The following is an 18,945-nucleotide window of genomic DNA, read 5'->3' as shown; positions in this document are numbered from 1 at the left end:
TATAATGGTGTGGGAAAAGTGTCTATTAATGATACAATGTTAATATTGAATCATAGAAAACATTTATTTTATTGATATATATTTTTTTGATTTATCTTTAAACATTTTTCCAATAATGTTAATATTAAAAGAATTGGATTGACTGATGGTAAAATCTAATGACATTAAAATCCATAAAAAGTGTACATATATGAATTATGCCTTTCAATGGCGTCTACTACAGCCATGACATTGACAGCAGCTGATTTTAATGTATATACATTTTTAATAAATGAATCGTCAGATTTTAACATTAATGATAAAATCAATAGATCGGCCTATAAAGATGGGTTAATTGAAACACCTTTATTATATAACGTATGAAAGAAAAAATATGAGATAAAGTGAATAAATCATTATAAACTTTTTTGGTTTCATAAAGTGATACAGCTATTGAAATCGTTGTGATAAGTATTATACAAGAGGCGTAATAATAATAATGATCGCAGAGCCATAAGACGACGCTGAAAATTTGAAATGCGTAAAATGGAGAGACTATCTATTCATGTTATGTTTTTTTTAAATAAGAGATTAGAAATTAATAGAATATGTCTAATATGAGCATATCTAACCCATTATTTTTTTAAAATATATATGAGTGCTTAATTTTGGTGTCATTGTGTTGTTATTTCAACTTTAAATGATTCGTAACACTTTTTTTTAATTTTAAAAATCTGATTTTACCCGAAATATATTACACCTACCCTATGAACTTTAGCAATTTTGTCGTTAACTTTTTTTGAGTAATTTATAACTTATATAAAAAAGTTTCAAAAATTCGCAAAATTTTCTAAAAATTACAGAGTATGTTTTATACAAATGCTAGTATATATTTCAAGCAAAATCATATTTTTTTAATTCAAAAAATGCGCTTCAAAAATTATTTAAAGCTGAAAAAATAACACAATAACGCTAACATATATGGATTTTTTTGGTAACCAATGTCATTTTTTAAATGCCTAATGTCCCCTATCCGATTAATATTGTAAAAAGGATATTAAGTATTTGAAAAATGACTATATGCGCATTATACAATTTAAAATTGTGATAAAAGGGAGTACCGACCTAAGTAATTTTAAAAATGTTCGGTTAAAAAATATATTGCCTATTAATTAAGATAATACTTGTCCGACTCAAGTTAGAAAAGGGGGAATATTATATTTATAATAAAAAATAAAGCATTACAATACCTCTTCGAAAAATAAGGTGAAATAGGATTTTATTTCAATTTCTATTTCATTTGGACCGAATATGTGAGATCTAAAAATATGTTAAAGCCAAATATAAAAATAAATGCTTATTTTATAATTACAAAATATTACTTAATTAGTAAAATTTGAAAAAATATATAACTGACCTTTGAACACGTTCTTGAGGAATTAAGCCATGAGAATAATCTTCAACTATTTGATAACACAGTAACTTTTTGTCTATGCCTCTAAAACAATGATATTTTTTAAAAAAGGCAGACTAAATAAAAACGAAAGTTGAAAATTTTTTTTAAAAAATGTATCAAACCTTGGTGATAAGAATTATAATTCTGCATTCACAGTTAGCGCAAATTCGCGGCGAAATGTATAAAATACAAAGAATTATAATTCTGCATTCACTCGATGTTAATATTTAAAATATTTCCATGGTAAATAAATTTTATACTCTAATCTTTGGAAGTTCTGGGCATGAGGATTCCAATAGAAACGGGAAAAGTGGAAATCAAAATAGATAAATTTGAAGGACCCCGTCTATAAAAAATAAAAAAAATTTTAAAAAGAATGTAAAATAAATAAAAACTATGCATTTTATGATTTTCTATAAACATAATTTTTTTTAAACTTTAGGATCGATATAATCATGTCGAACTTCAAAATCGTCTGCTTCAAGGTATGTAGATATATCATTGCTAACATTTTTAAATTTGCAATTTTTCTTTTTGATTTCAATATCTTGAGGTAGTAATTGACACAAACTAAAGTTATATGTAAGGTATTTAATAATAATAATAATTAGAATGACTATAAGTAAAATATTGAAGGCACTTATTGAAATTTTAACATCACAGATACAATAATAAATTTTTTTATGCTACCAGTTTTAATATATTCTTATATTTAAACAAATTAAATTTTAAAAAGCTTAAAAACTAGCAGAGGGTTAATATCATATTTTAATAAAATTAATCAAAATAAAGAATGATCTTTTGTTTACATTTCTGATTGAGAATCCACAAAAATGATCTTCAATGGAATGACATACTTGTGGCCGGTTTTATTCTAGAAATTTAAGTATATTTAGTAGTGTATATTTCAAAAGTATATTAGCAGCTCCATAGGATATGTATATATATGTCTGCCATATAAATGTAAGGGTTGGAAGAAAGAGTGGATAGACGTAACCTAGCGTGCTTGTATTTTAAAAGGCCACAAAGAATTAAATAAGATAATCTCGAATAAATTTAATTTAGCTAATTAACCAAATCGCCTTGAAGCAGTACACCCATCATCCGATAGTAAAATTTAACCTTAGCAAAAAATTGAAACCGGACCGGGCAAAACAGATTATATTTTGCTGATACTAAGAATAGTTTAGATGCAATTTACTATTAGTAATTCTAGTTTATAAAAATATTAATTCAATTAAACAATAACAAACATTGTGAGTATTAAAATTAAAAATTTTAATTAAATTTTATACAAGAATTAGAATATATTAAAATTATTATAAATCAAATATTAATATTGATAACATAACTAATAAAATTTAATGCTTTTAAGTCAATTTAATATTTCTAATTTAACCGGTTATTCGCAGTGGTGTCACTAGTGGGGAAGGAGAATTTGAAATTTTTTTATATCTAAAATTTTTTTGAGCCTCCGAAATTGGAAATTTTTTTATATCTAAAATTTTTTTTGAGCCCTCCGAAATTGTAAAAGCGCCACTGGTTATTCATAAATTCGACAGTATGATCGATTAATGAGGTATTTTTTACCAAGGCTTATGATTTTTTTTAGTATCAATTTTAAATCAAAATAGAGATTTCATTAATTTTTATATTAAAAAATCACGATTTTTACCAACCCCACTAAAAACTAGATGGTCAATAAATATCCCTTGGTTTAGAGTTGACATTTTATTTTGAATTTCACGTGTGTTATCCTTTATTTCTCCAAAATTTTATACCCGATCGTATCGGCAAAAAGATTATAAAAATTAGAAAACATCTTATAAAATTTTTATTTCATTTTCAATAGTTATTTTAACAAATTGTGGTCTATATTCAAGATTTTAAATAAAAAAGATGGCTCAAAATCACTGAACGTAAGGTAAATTTTAATCCTGAAGTTAACTAATTCCGAGAAGAGATATGTGTCTCATAGTTTAGAAAAATCTGGGATTTTAGCAAATCTTTAAAACTTAAATTTTAAAAAACCTGATTATGTCGGTATCGTACTCATTAAATTTTTTTTAAAAATAAACAAAAATTTATGATAAAATTGTCAGAAATAGTCCGGTAAAAATTCTAAATTTTTAAAAATCTTGCGCTATTGATTAAAGTTTTTAAAATTTGATAGAAACAGGGCTCAATGAACCATAAGTCCTGAATTAATTCCTTAAGACATATAGTAGTTAGAACCTTGAGCTTCTATGTTAGGCCTCGTTTATAGTAAGCTCGCTTCACGCAGTCATAAATTTTACCGATAATTGCTCGCTTTTAAAAAATACTCAACGATGTGTGTCGCATCGCTTGACCCAAAGGCGCTTACTATAAACGAGGTCTTAAGGATCGAAAAATAGTATATAATTTTAAAAAATTTAATATTAAAATCAAATAGAATAAGACTCGGTTTTAGTTTTTATTTTAAAAATAAAGAAATAATGAATATCAATACACTTACAAAATCACTATTAAATTTATTTTCACAAGAAATATTGGTAACTCACTGAACTCGGGAAAATTTTTAATATTATTTTTTTTATTAAAAAATAACAAATATGCGATCGCACAAATCTTAAAATTTAATATTTTTTCAAGTTATAACAATCTTAATCAAAATGGATATGACCATTACTCGGTCAATCACAGCAGAAACTTTATAGACCCAAATGATATATCGAACCAACTCAATGTTGAGCGTTTATGGAGGGATTTTAAGGCGGAAGAAAATCTTAGTGTTGTTAAACGGCTCGTTTTGAGCCGATTTTTAAAAACGGCTCACTCAATACCTCATCCAGAAAAATATTACCCAAGCCTGAAGATTTTGCTCATAGAAGGAACAAATGTCTAGACATATATTTTCGAAATCTTGAGGCTTAGGCAATATTTTTCTGGCTAAAATATTGAGTTAGCCGTTTTTAAAAATCGGCTCAAAACGAGCCGTTTAACACTAGAAAATCTTCCTCTCATTTATATATACGTGAATATTCTTATTTTGGTAATATTAAAAATATGTCAAATTTAAGTAAATTAATTAAATTTTTAAATGATATAAATTTATATAAAACTATTTTTTTCCAAATTATATATATCTATTATCAGTTTATATATTATGTTTATTTAAATAAATTGCTTAATTATCTAGTATTTGATTGAATAGTCCTAATTTAGTAGCATCCAATATAGCACACGCCTTTTAAAATTTTTAAATATTTATACTCTATTTTTAATGTAAAATTAAAGAATTGTGAAAGTTTTCACAAAAAAAAATTATAGTCCTCATTAATATAGCACAAACCTTTTCCATAAAATTAAAGAATTGTGAAAATTTTCACAAGAAAAAAAATGAAATTCTTAAAACTTTTGAGTAATGAAACTTTGAATTATTATTACATCAAAAAATTTTCACCCATATCCACACGATCGCATATTTATTTTTTTTAAATAAAAAAAAATATTTAAAATAATTTTTAAAATTTCCCCGAGTTTCAGTGAGTTATCGAAACATTTTAATTATTATATTTACTTTACTTATTAGGTAAATAAATATCTTTCAAAATATTAATATACGAGTTTTAAGTTAAAATTACATACATCTTCTAATATAACACATCCCGCATCTTCGAAACCGCATTTTTTGTATGTAAATCGAATTTTCCAAACCGGTTTTAGGAAAATAATTAGCCAAGGAATTCCGAAAAGTATTACACTCAAACAATAAGACGCGTAAGTAGATATCTTGCATTTTCTATAGCCTGTGCAATCCTATTATTTTATTTATTTTCCAGTAGTATAAAAAAATTGATGATATCTATAATATTTAGACAATTAACCCTTCATTGATTTAGCAGAGGAACTAAGCTAAGAACATGAGCTGAAGGAAAATAAAATTTAAATGTGGACTGAGCAGGGAAGGCTCGAATTCAATTAGACCCTGGACTGATATCGGAGCCGGGTTAAAACGATTGAAATTTTTAATGGGAGGGGCTTGGACAAATATTTTTATTTATTATTTCCTTGATTTTATATATAAATAGAGACCTGTAGACCAAAACCGGCCCAAGTATATGGGTCGGGCCATATTTTAATTTTATAAATATACCCAGGCCGGACCGGCCCGAAAATTTTGTTTTAAAAAATACCCGGGTGGGGTCGTATATTTTAAAACCGAATATTTTAAATCGCCATTATATAAAAATTAAAAATAAACGTAATGTATTTTAAAAAAATCCGGGCCGAGCCTGAAAATATAAATCTCGAGCTGGACAAGGCCGGAAAAAAATTTTTGAAAAAAATCCGGATCGGGGCCGTGCAAATAGTACCTCTGCAGGTCTCTGATATACATATACACTGATCTAATTGTTATGTATTAAATTGTTTATTTTATTTTTTTATAAAATGTTTATTTTTATTATTTTGGAAATCTTGTGAATTTGCTACACAAAAAGAATGGAATTTTATGATAAAATACAATAAAGAAATATATAATTTGGCTAAATTACTACTAATATATGTTAACGGTAATACAAAAATATCTGTTGAAAATACTAATATGAATTAAATATACTTTAGGAATGACGCAAAAAGTCTAACAGATTCAAGCTTGTGTTACAAAGATGGTAAGACTTAAAGAATTTAAAAACATACAACCAAGGTTAATCATCACATGAAAAATCACTGTTATTAACAGTAGGATGTGATACTTACAAAATACTGGTAAATTTATGTGTATCTTATAATCCTGTAAAAAATGGTATTAAAAATAGATAATATATTAATCAAATTTTTTCATTTCAAACCTAATATAATTATAGAAAAATATAATTTTTATCTATACAATCAAAAAAATGAAAAAATAGACTATATATAGAATCTTCGAAAATTATCAATTGAATGGATATTTGAATACTGCTTTAAGAAATAAATTTATATTTGGACTAAAAAATTCAAAAATATTACAAAGGTCATTATCCGAGGATGATTTGAATATAAATAAGGCTATTCAAATAGCTATTGCGGTGGAAACAGCTATAAAGAACACAAAATTAATTCAAAAAGATGAAACTACAATTGATCAGTTAGAAGATATGATAAAAATATAATTAAAAAGGTTAATAATGATAAACTCAAAACAATATAATAATTATAATAGGAGTTAGAAAAAACCAAATCCCTGCCACTCCTTCGGCGGAAACCATAGAAGAAAAAATTGTCCTTTCAAGGATGCTACTTGATATAAATGAAACAAAAATTGGGCACAATGCTCGAGTCTGTAGAAAATAAATAGTGAATTTTATTAATAATACTACAAATGATATAATCTAGAATTTTGGGTGGTTATCAAAATAAACAACAGTGATATCAGACCTCTAAAAAATCAATGGAAATGGATAATTAAAATTTCCAATGATGACTGAAATACCTAAAGGGGCCATACAAATAAATAACATTAATATAAAAAATGAATTTCCTCGATTTACCAAAGAATTGAACTTTTTAAAAGATTTTAAGGCACAAATATATATGAAAAACGAGAACCAAATTTCAGTAAAACATCCCGTACCATACGCATTAAAAGAAGAGGTTGAAGAAATTTAGACAGATTGCTAAAATGAGGAGTAATAGAAAAAAATATTCATTCACTGCATCACCTGTAGTAATTGTTCAAAAGAAAGATAAAACATTATGAATTTGCAGGGATTTTAAAAGAACTATAAATCAAAATATTAATATTGATTCGTACCCAATACTAAGAATCCAAGATTTATTAGCCAGTTTAGAAAAAGGAGAGAAATTTTCAATATTTATCTCTCAGATGCCTATTTTCAAATTAAAATGGAGGAAGACTCACACAAATATCTTGTAATAAATACGCGTAGAGTATTATTTAAATATACAAGACTACCTTTTGGGATATCGTCTTCTACAGTACAATTTCGGGTCATCGATAATTTATTAAAAGGTTTTGAAGGAGTAGCTTGTTATTTAGATGATATTATAATAACGAGAGAAACACGAAACAAATTTAAAAAAGGTAGTAAAATGTCTAGACAAAAATGGTATCAACTAAAGATAGAAAAATGTAAATTTTTCAAACAAAATGTCAAGTACTTAGAACACAATATACAAAAAACGAGATTACAACTACAGAAAAAAATACGAAGTAAAAAAAAGCACCAAAACCAACTAACTTAAAACAATTAGAATCAGAAACATAATATTCAAAATTTATTTCAAATTTTACAGACAAAGCCAAACCATTATATAAATTATTAGAAAAGGCAGTAGTTTGGATATGGACAAATGAATGCAAAGAGGCGTATAAAAAAAATAAAGAAATAGTAGTATCCAATATTACAAAATTATGATCAGAAATTACCTATTATATTAGCAACAGATGTGTCAGCCATAGGAATTGTGGCAGTAATATCACATATAGAAGGGGGTAAGGGAAAAATTATAGCCAAATAGAAAGAGAAGCTCTTGCCATCATATTTGGGTTTACAAAATTCAAAGAATTTATATATCGAAAAAAGTTCAAATTTAACAGACCACAAGCCATTAATGAGTTTGTTTCATCTAAGAAAAGATATGCCCAAAACATCCACTGCCAGAATACAAAGATGGACTATATTATTAGCAGGTTAACAATATGAAATAGGATTCAAAAGTAGTCGACAAATAGCCAATGCTGACAGGCTATCTCAATAACCTATGCAGGGAACCACAATATCAAAAGAAGAAATACTAGATTAAATACAGGTAAACACCAATGAGTGCAAATGAAATTGAAAGAAAATACAAGATGAGGTACTCACTAACAGGCATGCAATAGAGGGATGGCCTATAAAATACGAACATGCAGGAGTATTAGACAAAGAGAGGAAATCACAAAAGAGAGAGAGAGGTTGTTTACTATGGAAAACTAACATGATAATACCACAACAATAAACGTGTTAGACATGATACATTAAGGACATATTGAAATGGTAAAAATGAAGATGAGAGCAAGACAGTACGTGTGGTGGCCTAATATAAACCAAGATATAGAAACATGGGTGGAAAAATGTAGAGAATGCCAGGAACAACACAATATGCCTCATAAGACATCAACTCAAAATTGGTCAAAACTATCATAAGCATGGCACCTATTACATATTGATTATGCTGGGCCATTTCAAATTCATTATTGGAAAGAAACGAGGGGTATTTATAAAACAGTTTAGCTCTTTTTTTCTACAATTACCGAAATATACTCGGGACAGAAAATTAACAAAGTACCGCTGAAATAATACAAAATTACCTAGAGGATTGTTAAACCATATATTAGAACAGGGGAACATAAAAGAGAAGTTAGAATACTACACAAAAATTCGAGATAAATGAAAAAAATGTGGTCGCGCATTTACAATAATAAAGAAAAAATGGAATGAAGCCATTATTAAAACGGACTAAGATATAAAGTATAGAGGGTAAAACGATTATACGTCATATTGATCAATTAAGGAAAAGAACCGAAAATATTTTAACCGAAGAGTACGAAGTAGAAGAGAGAACCGAAAGTAAACAAAGGGGACGTAGTAAACAATAACGATGAAATGAAGCTAAAGGAGAGGAAAGAAAATGATAGAAGTCAAGAAGCTGAAGGAAGTATTACACAATAGAAACTACTGGTCATTGGGGATAAATATTGTTTATTTTATTATTTTTGTAAAATATTTATTTTTAATATTTTGGCATTATCTTGTGAATTTGCTTACACAACAATTATGGGATTTTATAATAAAATACAATAATGAAATATATTATTTGGCTAAACTACTAATATATGTTAAAGGTAATACAAAAATATCAATCGAAAATACTATAAATATGAACTAAATATACTATACTAATAAAGTGGTAACATTAAAATCATTTTTTTATATAAATTTATTTATTAAGATAAAAAAAAGGAGATAATTAGACAATTTAAATATATATGAAAGCATATTATTTCCTCAAGATAACATTCTAAAGAGCTAGACTTGGTTTTTTTATATCTATAACTGTAGAACAGTTCTGGGCCAAATTTTTTAATTTATTTTATTCTGTGGAATATCGCTGACCTTTATTTGATCTATGGACTGGGTCCGGTATGACCTCATGATTTTGTAGATGATTGAATAACTTATTTAAATAACAATCATGTTAAAAAAGGTATTTAAAAAAAACAAATATTAATATTCTAAAAAATAATAGTATGTCTCCATGTTCTAAAAAATAATTTTATTTAGCAATTTTCTATATCTTACCTAAATTAACTATTAAGTCAACTTATCCTTTATGAGTCGTGCATCACCTTGAGTTTCCATGGAGAGTATCGTACAGAACAATGAGAATGGTATTGTTAATTTGATGATTTCCGATACCTCTCCCTTCTCGACAGATTTTTTTACCCCTATCGATTGATTGAGTGGCGATAACCACCCGCCCTCGCAAATCGTCAAAATATTTACAGACTGTTAACCCTATTTAACTATTAGACTTTTTATTGGTAAATTTCAGGAAATTCGTATTCAAAATGGATGAAGGCAGTTCATTTAAAATCATAACCTGCAGACAAAATTATATGAAGGCTAGAGGGGTGGTGGTATGCTTAGAATTATTTTGAACAATCGTTTACAATCTATTTCACAGGAGTTTCAGTTGTTTTTCAATAAAAGAACATTATTCAGAGCCATATCAAAATGTATCATTAAAAAATATATGAACAAGCTGAGAGAACTTTCTGCAAAGTCAAAGACACCTGGCGGATAAGACTCAGACTCAGATTCCGAAAATTCTGTGAGATAGATCGTGTGAACAAACATAGTGACATGTAATAATGCTCTACAAAAATGATGCTGGGCATAGGTAAAAACAAGCATTGATTATGCAGGATAAAATATATGCAAAGAGTTAGCATGTTCAAATGACAAAGTAGGGAAATAATGGAAAGTCTAATTGAGCTTGAAGAATTGGTTAGCTTAGATGCAAAACAAAACGACCTCATGCCGGCGGAAAGTCATAATACAGTTAAGAACAGTTTGTAAACAAATTGACTATTTGCAAGAATGGGCCCTGTAAATTGACAGGGATAAGAGAATCTGCTAAAAGTAATAAAGGTCTGCAATGGGCGATTTTTCAGACTAAACGCCTGCCCATTGTTTTTTAAAAAAATACCCGTTTTGTCTGACAGCCATGGATTCTTTTTAATTCACCTGCCCACCCATTCCAATAAATTGGTCTAACCTACCTGTCCATTGTTTTTAAAAAATAACTCATTTTGCCTGACCGCCATGGTTTTCTTTTAATTCACCTGCCCACCCATTTATCCAATAAATTTGCCTAACCTGCCACCCAATGTCTAAAATTATTTTATTGGTTGAAGGCTCTTTATTTATTTTAATATATTTAATACTAAACTTATGTAATCTGCAATATTATAAAGTTTAAAAAAATCATTTTTAACATGTTCTGCTTATTTAGCTCAAATTTTTAAATTCACTCCTCCCCACTCTGCTCAATGTTTTAAAAATATTTTTAACCTATTCATACCCCCTCCCCATCCAATTTTTTTGCCCGCCTAGAAATTAATGAACCAACTACTAAATTGTTCAGTGTGATGTACTTTACAGAAGTGCAGGATGATGCAATCATATATTTAATACATAGATTGATTAAAGATCCATCATCTTATGTCACTTTATTTGTCATAGGGTGTTTATTCAAATAATTGTAGATGAAATTAATAGTTTTTTGAGAAAAATTCCTTGCAAAACTCAAATAATTTTTTTTTCTTGAAATGATGATTCAATTAATATTTTTAATACTTATGTAAATTTAAACAAAAATTTATTGAATATAACAAACCATTGACATCAAGAGCTCTTGTGGAGTGCTTGCTTAGTAAAGCTAACACAAGTTCTAAATGAAATACGTGGATGTTTGAATGATAATGATTTAGATAAATTTAATTATAAATAAATATTTATTATTGTTATATTATTCTATTACAATAAATTTACACTATATTTAATTTATTTTTATATTATTTAATTTTGCATTGACCATAAATTTTTTGGAAATTTATAAAACAACGTGATCCTATTTATAAAACAACGTGATCCTATTTTCAAAAAGATGTACCTAGATCCTTTTTTGAAAAGATCATGATCAGGATTGGATCCTTTTAAAAGGATTGATTAACAAACTTGCATAAAATGTATTTTATTTATAATGTAAAACTATGTAGTGGAACCCATTTTTTTTTGGTTTGTAAAAGCCTATGGTAATAATAGGTATAGATGAAGAATAAGTTAGTTTATTAAGGGAAAAATTGGTATAATGGAAATGCTAAACTTATTATTATGAAACATATATATCAAAGTTCTAATGATGTTCATTTACATCATTTTTAGAACATGGAGATATTTTATTATTAAATTTTCTAATAAATATTTAATTTTTTTTTATATTTTTATATGATTATTATTACTATCAATAAAGATGTATTTTATCATATACAAAAGTAAGCTTACCAATTGACAACACAACATAAAAATCATTATTAAATTATAAAATTTATTCAAACTATAATGTATAGATTGGTGGCATTTTATAATCTAATGTTTTAAATTAAAATTCCCTGATATCTACATAAATTTAGAATTATTATAACAAATAAACTATATAAGATATCAATTAATGGATGTATTTCTATATATTATTGCCTATAAAAAGTTATTTTTCAAAAAAATTTCTTTATCAAATTTTATTAATTATAAAAATAAAAGATTTTGTCATAATATATAGAAAAAAAATTTATAAAAAAAGTTTCATTATAAATTAGTATCATTTTACCAGCAATTCTTTGTTATCAGTATCAAAGATTTGTGTTTTCATAACCCCACAACTCTCATCTATCAGTAGTGTGTATTTCATCTTTCCATTTTAATTCTTTATTTATTATAATTAAAAAAAATTAAATTTGTGAAATAATGGGGGTAAACATTATAATTAAAATAAAATAAGGGCTAATTAATAGAATTTGTTAATCGTAAACAATGTTTATAAATATTTGTATAATTAACGTAACTAGACAAACAGCTGGTCATCATGATAAACTTTAAAAAGCAGCGAATTATCGAAATTCTGTAATTAAAATAAATCAAGAACCCCTAAAATATTCTTTGATCAGAAATAAAGAACACAACGTAATTAAGCAAGTGTCCAAATATAGGGCATCGATTCTAGTAAGAATATCTCCCGATTAAATATATGTATGCGTCCAATAATGTAATTACTTAAAATCAAGGATGTATTACTGAGGGGAGGGCTAAGTTCTCCTGCTATTTTTTTTATTTAAGGCCTATATTGAGCTCCTTTCTTATCAAAATGTCAATATTTTTTATGAAGTTATACTTGAATCCTCTTTCTTTTTATTAATACAGTAAGTGGGGCTTTACACCCATTAAAATTATTTTAAATAATTTATAAACCCCACAGAAAATTGGAAATTTTAAGGCATATAGTGTTCACACCCTAAAGTGATAATAAGTAGCTCCATTTTAACAGTTTTTATTTTGTAAAGCACAAAAAGGATTAGACCTAAATTTTAAATGTGAACATCATCTAAGCCTCGATGAAGAGCTAGACCTATTAATAGCTCATTGAAAAAAAAACTGACCTGTGCCTCACGGGTTAGCAATTTTTTTTTTGACTGGTATGACTAAGCCGATTTAACAATATTGCAGTAAGTTTATTAAAATAAACCCTTATATTATAATATTCATGATCATATAAATATTATGTTGGTGAATATTTACAGATGTTGCTCACTCAGAAATTAAACTTTTATTTAAAAAGATCAATAAAAAATTTTAAAAAACTAGTAAGATAAAAATACATATAATTTATCTAGTAAGCATCATCCAGCCCTGTCTATTGAATAGTTTTTAAAACGAGGGTAAAATAACTTAATTTTTTTAATAAAATTACTATTTTGATTTAGAAATTTTTTCCGAAATACTGTTTATTCAAAAAAATAATTAGCCCAAGTTCCTAAAGAAGGGCTTGGATAATATATCTATAAAATAATTCATAATAAAAATTGTAAAATTTCGTTTCTATGAATACTTCATCCTGCAGTGCTGCCGAGTATAAAAGGGGCTTTCATCTTATAAATTTATCATGTAAATTATTGAGCGAATTTAAGAGTAAATATCACCTTTATCAAGGGTTATATTTTTTTATGTATATATTTATTCTTTTAGCATCAAAAAAATAAATAATAATGATAATTATATATACCCCTATGCATTAACCGCAAATAATTTGTAAAATAGAATGTTCTTAAATATTAATGGGCCTTCGATATCGGAATGGTTTCGAGATCTATGTTTCAACATATGGAATCAGAATCAGAGCAAGGAGCTTATTAAATCTTAAATAAAATAAGTAATAATGATAATAATAAAATACCCTAGGAAAAATGCACTAACCGTAAATAATTTGTAAAATCGAATATTCTTAAATATTAATTTCGATATCGGAATGGTTTCCAGATCCATATTTTAACATATGGAAACATAATCAGAACAAGGACCTAATTAAATCTTTTTAAATAAAATACAGAAGAAAACGAAGCGATGAAAGATTTATGGAAATTAAATACATTTAATGAATGAATCGTCAATCTAGCAATATTTGTAAGTCATTGTAATAATACTTATTAAACTTATTAAAAATCATGTTAGGGTTAGGGTTAGGGTTAGATACCCATATTTCTCACATATCAAATATTTTTTCTTACTCAATATTTTTAATGATATTACTAAAATTTTCTACAAGTTTGCACTATAATTATATTTTGAAATTACAAATATTTTTAACTTATTAGTATGATAAATTATATAGTCATATTTTTATTAACCATAAAAATAATAATTACTGATTATGATAATTATTTGAAAAATCAATTTTAAGTAAAACAACTACAGTCTAACTCGTTTAATTGCGAATTAGGACTTAAATATTAGAAAAATTTACATTTATCCGATTTTTCCCAATTATAGGATTAAAAATTTAATAATTTATAAATTAAAATTAGTTTGTGTCTTTCATAAAAGTATTTATCATCTATGTATATTTTAAGCATATAAACCATCAAACTTAGTACTAAATACATTTTTTAATTAATGTCTTAACTATATATATTTAAATTTGAAAAGGTTTCAAATCAAATAAAAAACATAAATTATAAAACTTTCTCCATGTTTAAGCATATGAATTTGATTTTACCCGCGTAAATATAAAGATACATTATTCAAATAATAATTATTATAAATACTATATTTTAATAAATTATTTTAAACATTGTAGACTTTATACATGTAAAGTCAACTTTTTTTTATCTTTAATTAAATTTTATTTATATGATACAATAAAGAAATTCTTATATTCCTTAATCTTTGTTAATTTTTTTAAAATATCTAGTAGCTAATTAAAAAAACATAAATAAAAAACAGGCCAGGCCTGTTTAAGTTTATTAAAAGTGTTTTGATCTAATTTCCATAATATTTGATTGGAAATTATGGTAAGTCTGAAACTCGGGAAAATTTATAATATTATTATTTTTTTTATATTTTTTTTAATTAAAGAATATTAAATATGAGATCGAGTGGATATTGGTGGAATTTTTTAGATGTAATAATAATTAAAGTTTTAAGAATTGCATGTTTTTTCGTTGAATTAGGATAATTATTGATATTTCAAAATTTTTGTGCCCATTAGTTGATTTTTTAAATATAATTTAACGTATAATATTTTTTTAAATTTAACAGATTTTTTCCCCCTTTTTATTGATTACATTAATTTTATCGAAATCATAACTTTATATACAAGAACCATGGCTTCTTTAAAAGATCATGTTTTATTAATCACAGTTGTTGTTGTTATAATATGAAATATGAGAAAAATGCTGCATCTTATAGAGTAATATGCTCAACATGTTCAAAGCTAATCTATATGCAAGAGTTTAATATTGTATTAATTTTTAAGTTTTATTTTATTAATTAAGCATTATATCTGAAAATTTTAATCTTCCTGTGAAAAAAATTAATCATCTATTATATCTTTTTGAGTCCACAGGACTTCTATAAGTGACAGTCTTCGTTTAATTGGATTGGCAAAAAGTATTATTGAAAAATGGTAAAATATATCTATAAAATTTGTCAATAAGTTTATGCAATATTTAGAAATTTTTTCTGCCCATTCACAGGCAGCATCTTTTGAAAAAAAAGGGGGCCCTGGACATGTGATATAAGTATACGAATCCCATATTTTTAAAGGGAAAAATAACACAGGGAGGATTTCAAAATCAAATATCATTTAGGTTGTAAATGAGATATCAAGGAATGATAGTATTTTATTGTTGAAAATGAAAAAATAAATAAGGAGACCTTTCTGGGCATAATCAGTAAGCTCGTCCATACTAATTTAACTATAAAATATTGATAAATCTTAAAATTTAATATTTTTTTCAAGTTATAACAATCTTAATAAAAATAGATATGATCATTACTTGGTCAATCACAGCAGAAACTTAATAGACCCAAATGACATATCGACCTATATTTAAGGTATTGAGAGTTTATGGAGATATCTTAAGGCGAGCATCCCCAGAACTGGAAGAAAATCTTCCTCTCACATATATATATATATATATATATTGTTAATTTCGTAAGTAAATTAAATTTTTAAAGGATATAAATTTATATAGAACTATTTTACCTTAAAATTATATATATTTATATTATCATTGTTTACATATTATGTTTATTCGAATAAATTAATTAATTATCTAGTATTTGATTTAATAGTCCTAACTTAGCAGTATCCAATATAGCACATGTCTTTTAAAATTTTCAAATAATATTTTAATGTAAAATTAAAGAATTGTGAAAATTTTCACAAAAAAAAATTTCCACCTATAGCCACACATGATCGATCGGATAATTATTATTTTTTAATAAAACAAAATATTAAAAATAAATAATTAAATAAAAAATAACATTAAAAATTTCCCCAAGTTTCAGTGACTTACTGAAATTATTTTACAGTATACATAATATGAATATAAAATAAAGATAATTTTTTTTTGTGATAAGAGTTATCAAAGACTTGATGATTAATATTATTATTCTATTCTTTAGCTTACTTAGGGAACATGTTCCCTTGGATTATCCTGTGCCTTTTCAAAAAAGGTATATCCATAAATAGCTTGATTTTTTTAGATTAAATTATCAGATATCTCTAGATTCCTTTCACTATTTTAGAGTTTTCATTACCTTCTACAAAATAAACTAATCATTTTAAAATAAAAAATAATTAAATTTATGAATTTTAATACTATTAATGTAAATGTATTAACAGGTCAGAATGAAAGTTTATTAATGCTTTGTGTCAGGCGCGTACGCAGGATTTGATCTAGAAAAGGGGGGGATAATAAAATTTTTTAAGAAATATAATTGTTAATTAAAAAAACTAACCATAAATTTATTAGGACTAATAACTTTTCTAATACACAATTTTAAATTAATGTGAATTACAAAAAAATTATAATATAAACCGGCATTGAAAAACTATAAAATAAATGTAAATTATAAAATATAAAGTGAATAACGATATGAATCACTTAAATGACCCAAAATTGAAATTTGAATTTTTTTAAGCCTTTAAAATATATAAAGTATTTAAAATTTAAATGTTGGAATTAACACACAAAAAGTTTTTTAGGAATAATTGTATTTTGAATGTTTTGATTTTGAGCTAATTTTTCAATTATCTATCCTTGCTTGGTGTTAAATGCCTATGAATATTCAAAAGATCCAAATCATTCAATCTACTTTCAGAAGTTGTATTTCATAGGTATGTTTTTCAGAGACTTGCAGGCCCGGCCCCCGAGCCAATCCGTATTTTAATTTTTTTAAACATACCCGGGCCGGGCCCGAATTTTTTTTTAAAAAAACATCAGGGCTGGGGCTGACAATTTTTTAAAAAAATATATCCGGGCCGAGCTGTATATTTTAAAACCAAATATTTGAAATCGCCATTATTAGCTATAAAAATCAAAAATAAATATAATTTATTTTTAAAAAATTCGGGCCAGGCTTGAAAATTTTATTTTCAAAAAAGCCGGACCGGGCCTGAAATTTTTTTTAAAAAAAACCCGTGCCGAAAAAAAATTTAAAAAAATCTTGGCCGTGCCCTGCAAATGGTACCTCTGCAGGGCTCTGTTATTCTTCTTAAAAAGAGAGTGTTCTCTCATTAGTTTACTAATGGGAAGAGTTGCTAATATATATAACCATTTTAATGCATTGGAAATATGATCTAAAATAAGTTTGAAATACTGCAAAGCATCCATAGCATTTTTTGGGACTGTATCAACCATAGTAGTTACTAATATTTATAACCATTTTAATGCATTGAAAATATAATCTAAAATAAGTTTGAAATACTGCAAAGCATCCATAGCATTTTTTGGGACTGTATCAACCATTAATCTTTTAATCATAGTTATTCAGCTAATAAGGCATCATAAGATATTTTAACATCTTCATGATAAATATCTAACAAATATTTATTTTTTTCTATCATTTTCTGAAAAAAGTTGGAAAGGCTTTTGTGGAAGTAATATCTGCAGATTTGTAAATGCTGCATGATGAATTAAAAACCATTCATTTATTTGGGTTATAAATGTATCTAAGAGAGGGGACATTTGTTTTATAATACTCTTCTACTGATTCTATATTAATGTTTTGAAGATGTTCTTGGTCAATGTCATGTTTTTGAAAAGTATTACATAAAATAGTTGTATAATTAAATAATACATTCTAATGAGAAAAAAAATTTGGAGTAAGTATTGAATCCAATAATTTTCTTGCTTCTGAGGAAATATTTCCTTCAAGCCATTGTGATATCAGTAATAGCATTAATAATCGGCTCTTCTAACTCTATAAAAGCTGTTACTTATTGATGGCGGAGACTCGATCTCGTTGGACAAGCTTGCAATTTCTTTCTCCCTGCTTTACAAAGAGTTTCAGAGATATTTATTATTTGACTAGAAATTTAAATAAATAATACGCCTCTAAAATTTGAAAATAATAGGTAAATTACGCCAAGGAAAACTTGAAATCGAAATTAATTGATAAAATAACTTAGTAGATGAATGTGATAAATAAATGTAATTAAATATCTATATGAGATAGGAATAAATATTAACAAATATAAATTAATATTAACAATAATATTTTTGAAAAATATAATCCGGCATCGGGATTTGTCCCCCTCCCCCCCCCCCCGTTGCGTACGCGCCTGCTTTGTGTATTAACAGAATATTTTATTTGATCTTATTTTATTATACATGTATCATAATTATTAGAAAATAATGC

General features: G+C 26.0%; 1 protein-coding gene across 3 annotated transcripts in view; it reads right to left on the bottom strand.

Annotated features, from left to right (window-relative positions):
* The window catches only part of LOC135927652 (polyamine-transporting ATPase 13A3-like), a 43,088-nt gene extending 30,469 nt beyond the window's left edge, over positions 1 to 12,619 (bottom strand). Inside the window, exons 1-9 of one of the 3 annotated variants that reach the window (XM_065463783.1) lie at positions 12,591 to 12,619; positions 12,356 to 12,451; positions 5,066 to 5,236; positions 2,245 to 2,309; positions 1,873 to 2,005; positions 1,696 to 1,781; positions 1,397 to 1,477; positions 1,230 to 1,299; positions 404 to 538 (exon numbers count right to left, since the gene is read on the bottom strand). In XM_065463783.1, the coding sequence (XP_065319855.1) occupies positions 404 to 538; positions 1,230 to 1,299; positions 1,397 to 1,477; positions 1,696 to 1,781; positions 1,873 to 2,005; positions 2,245 to 2,309; positions 5,066 to 5,236; positions 12,356 to 12,436 (822 nt within the window). In that variant the 5' untranslated portion in view covers positions 12,437 to 12,451; positions 12,591 to 12,619. Of the gene's footprint in view, positions 1 to 403; positions 539 to 1,229; positions 1,300 to 1,396; positions 1,478 to 1,695; positions 1,782 to 1,872; positions 2,006 to 2,244; positions 2,310 to 5,065; positions 5,237 to 12,355; positions 12,471 to 12,590 lie in introns of those variants that run through there. The other 2 variants (XM_065463785.1, XM_065463784.1) reach the window with 2 other exon arrangements.
* Positions 12,620 to 18,945: the final 6,326 nt, after the last annotated feature.

This window comes from Gordionus sp. m RMFG-2023, chromosome 3 (genome assembly GCF_954871325.1).
Source record: "Gordionus sp. m RMFG-2023 chromosome 3, tfGorSpeb1-WG-v2, whole genome shotgun sequence".
In the NCBI taxonomy this organism is placed as follows: Eukaryota; Metazoa; Nematomorpha; class Gordioida; order Chordodea; family Parachordodidae; genus Gordionus; species Gordionus sp. m RMFG-2023.
This window is presented reverse-complemented; position numbering and strand designations above follow the sequence as displayed.